At 77.1% G+C, this 804-nt stretch overlaps 1 protein-coding gene across 1 annotated transcript in view; it reads left to right on the forward strand.

Annotated features, from left to right (window-relative positions):
• LOC102423058 (D(1B) dopamine receptor) overlaps nucleotides 1-804 on the forward strand; it is an 8706-nt gene that overhangs the window by 6163 nt on the left and 1739 nt on the right. The window contains exon 2 of the mRNA XM_006106071.3: nucleotides 381-727. Coding sequence (XP_006106133.1) covers nucleotides 381-727 — 347 coding nt within the window. The remainder of the gene's footprint in view (nucleotides 1-380; nucleotides 728-804) is intronic.

An 804-nucleotide genomic window follows, 5' to 3' on the forward strand; every position in this document is an offset into this window, starting at 1 on the left:
CCAGCGCGCTGCGGGACTCTGGCACTGGGGTGCCTCTAGGACCTGCGGGTTCCTCCCCAGACTCCGTCAGGCAGGGCGCCGGGAGACCCTGCCCAGGCACCGGACGAGCGGGTGAGCAGGAGAGGGCGCCCCGGAACCCGTGGGGCGGGCGCGCGGGAGAGCGAAGACGCGGAGGCAGGAGCAAGGGCCCCGGGAGCCGCGGGCACCCAGGCAGCGCCGCCACGCTCGCCTCGAGCCGGCCGCTCTCGCCCCCGCCCCCTCGGTGGTGACTCGCTCGGTGCGTCTCCGGCTCGGAACCAGACACAGCTCCGCGCGCCGGGGCGTTGCGCGTTGCGGGCTCCCAGGAACAGCCCGGCGGCCCGGCTACTTCCTGTCCCCAGCGCCGGCACCGAAGGGGCGCACCGCGGCCACCCACCCGGAGGCGCCCGAGGCGAGAAGAGGCCCCGCGCGCCCCGGGGTCCCAGCGCATCGCGCGGTGAGCGTTCCCCCGGGGCTCTGGGATCCTTGGCCGCGGGTTCCCTCGCGCTACCCCCGGGTGCCCGATGGGGCCGCCCGGGGGGCACAGGGCCTACGTCTGGAGCGCACGCAGCCCGCCCCTGCCGCGGAGTCCGAGTCCGACATGCTGCTGCGGGGGCGCAATGGCACGGAGTACCCTGCGCGGCAGCAGCTGGCTCCCCGGGAGGGCGCCCCCGGGAGCCGAGGGGGCGGCGCCGGGGCCCCCGCGCAGGTGCCTCACCGGCGGCCTTCTGACCCTGTTCATCGTCGGGACCTTTCCTGGGCAACGTGTGGTGGGGCCCGGCCATC

Source organism: Myotis lucifugus, unplaced genomic scaffold, assembly GCF_000147115.1.
Source record: "Myotis lucifugus unplaced genomic scaffold, Myoluc2.0 scaffold_762, whole genome shotgun sequence".
NCBI lineage: Eukaryota > Metazoa > Chordata > Mammalia > Chiroptera > Vespertilionidae > Myotis > Myotis lucifugus.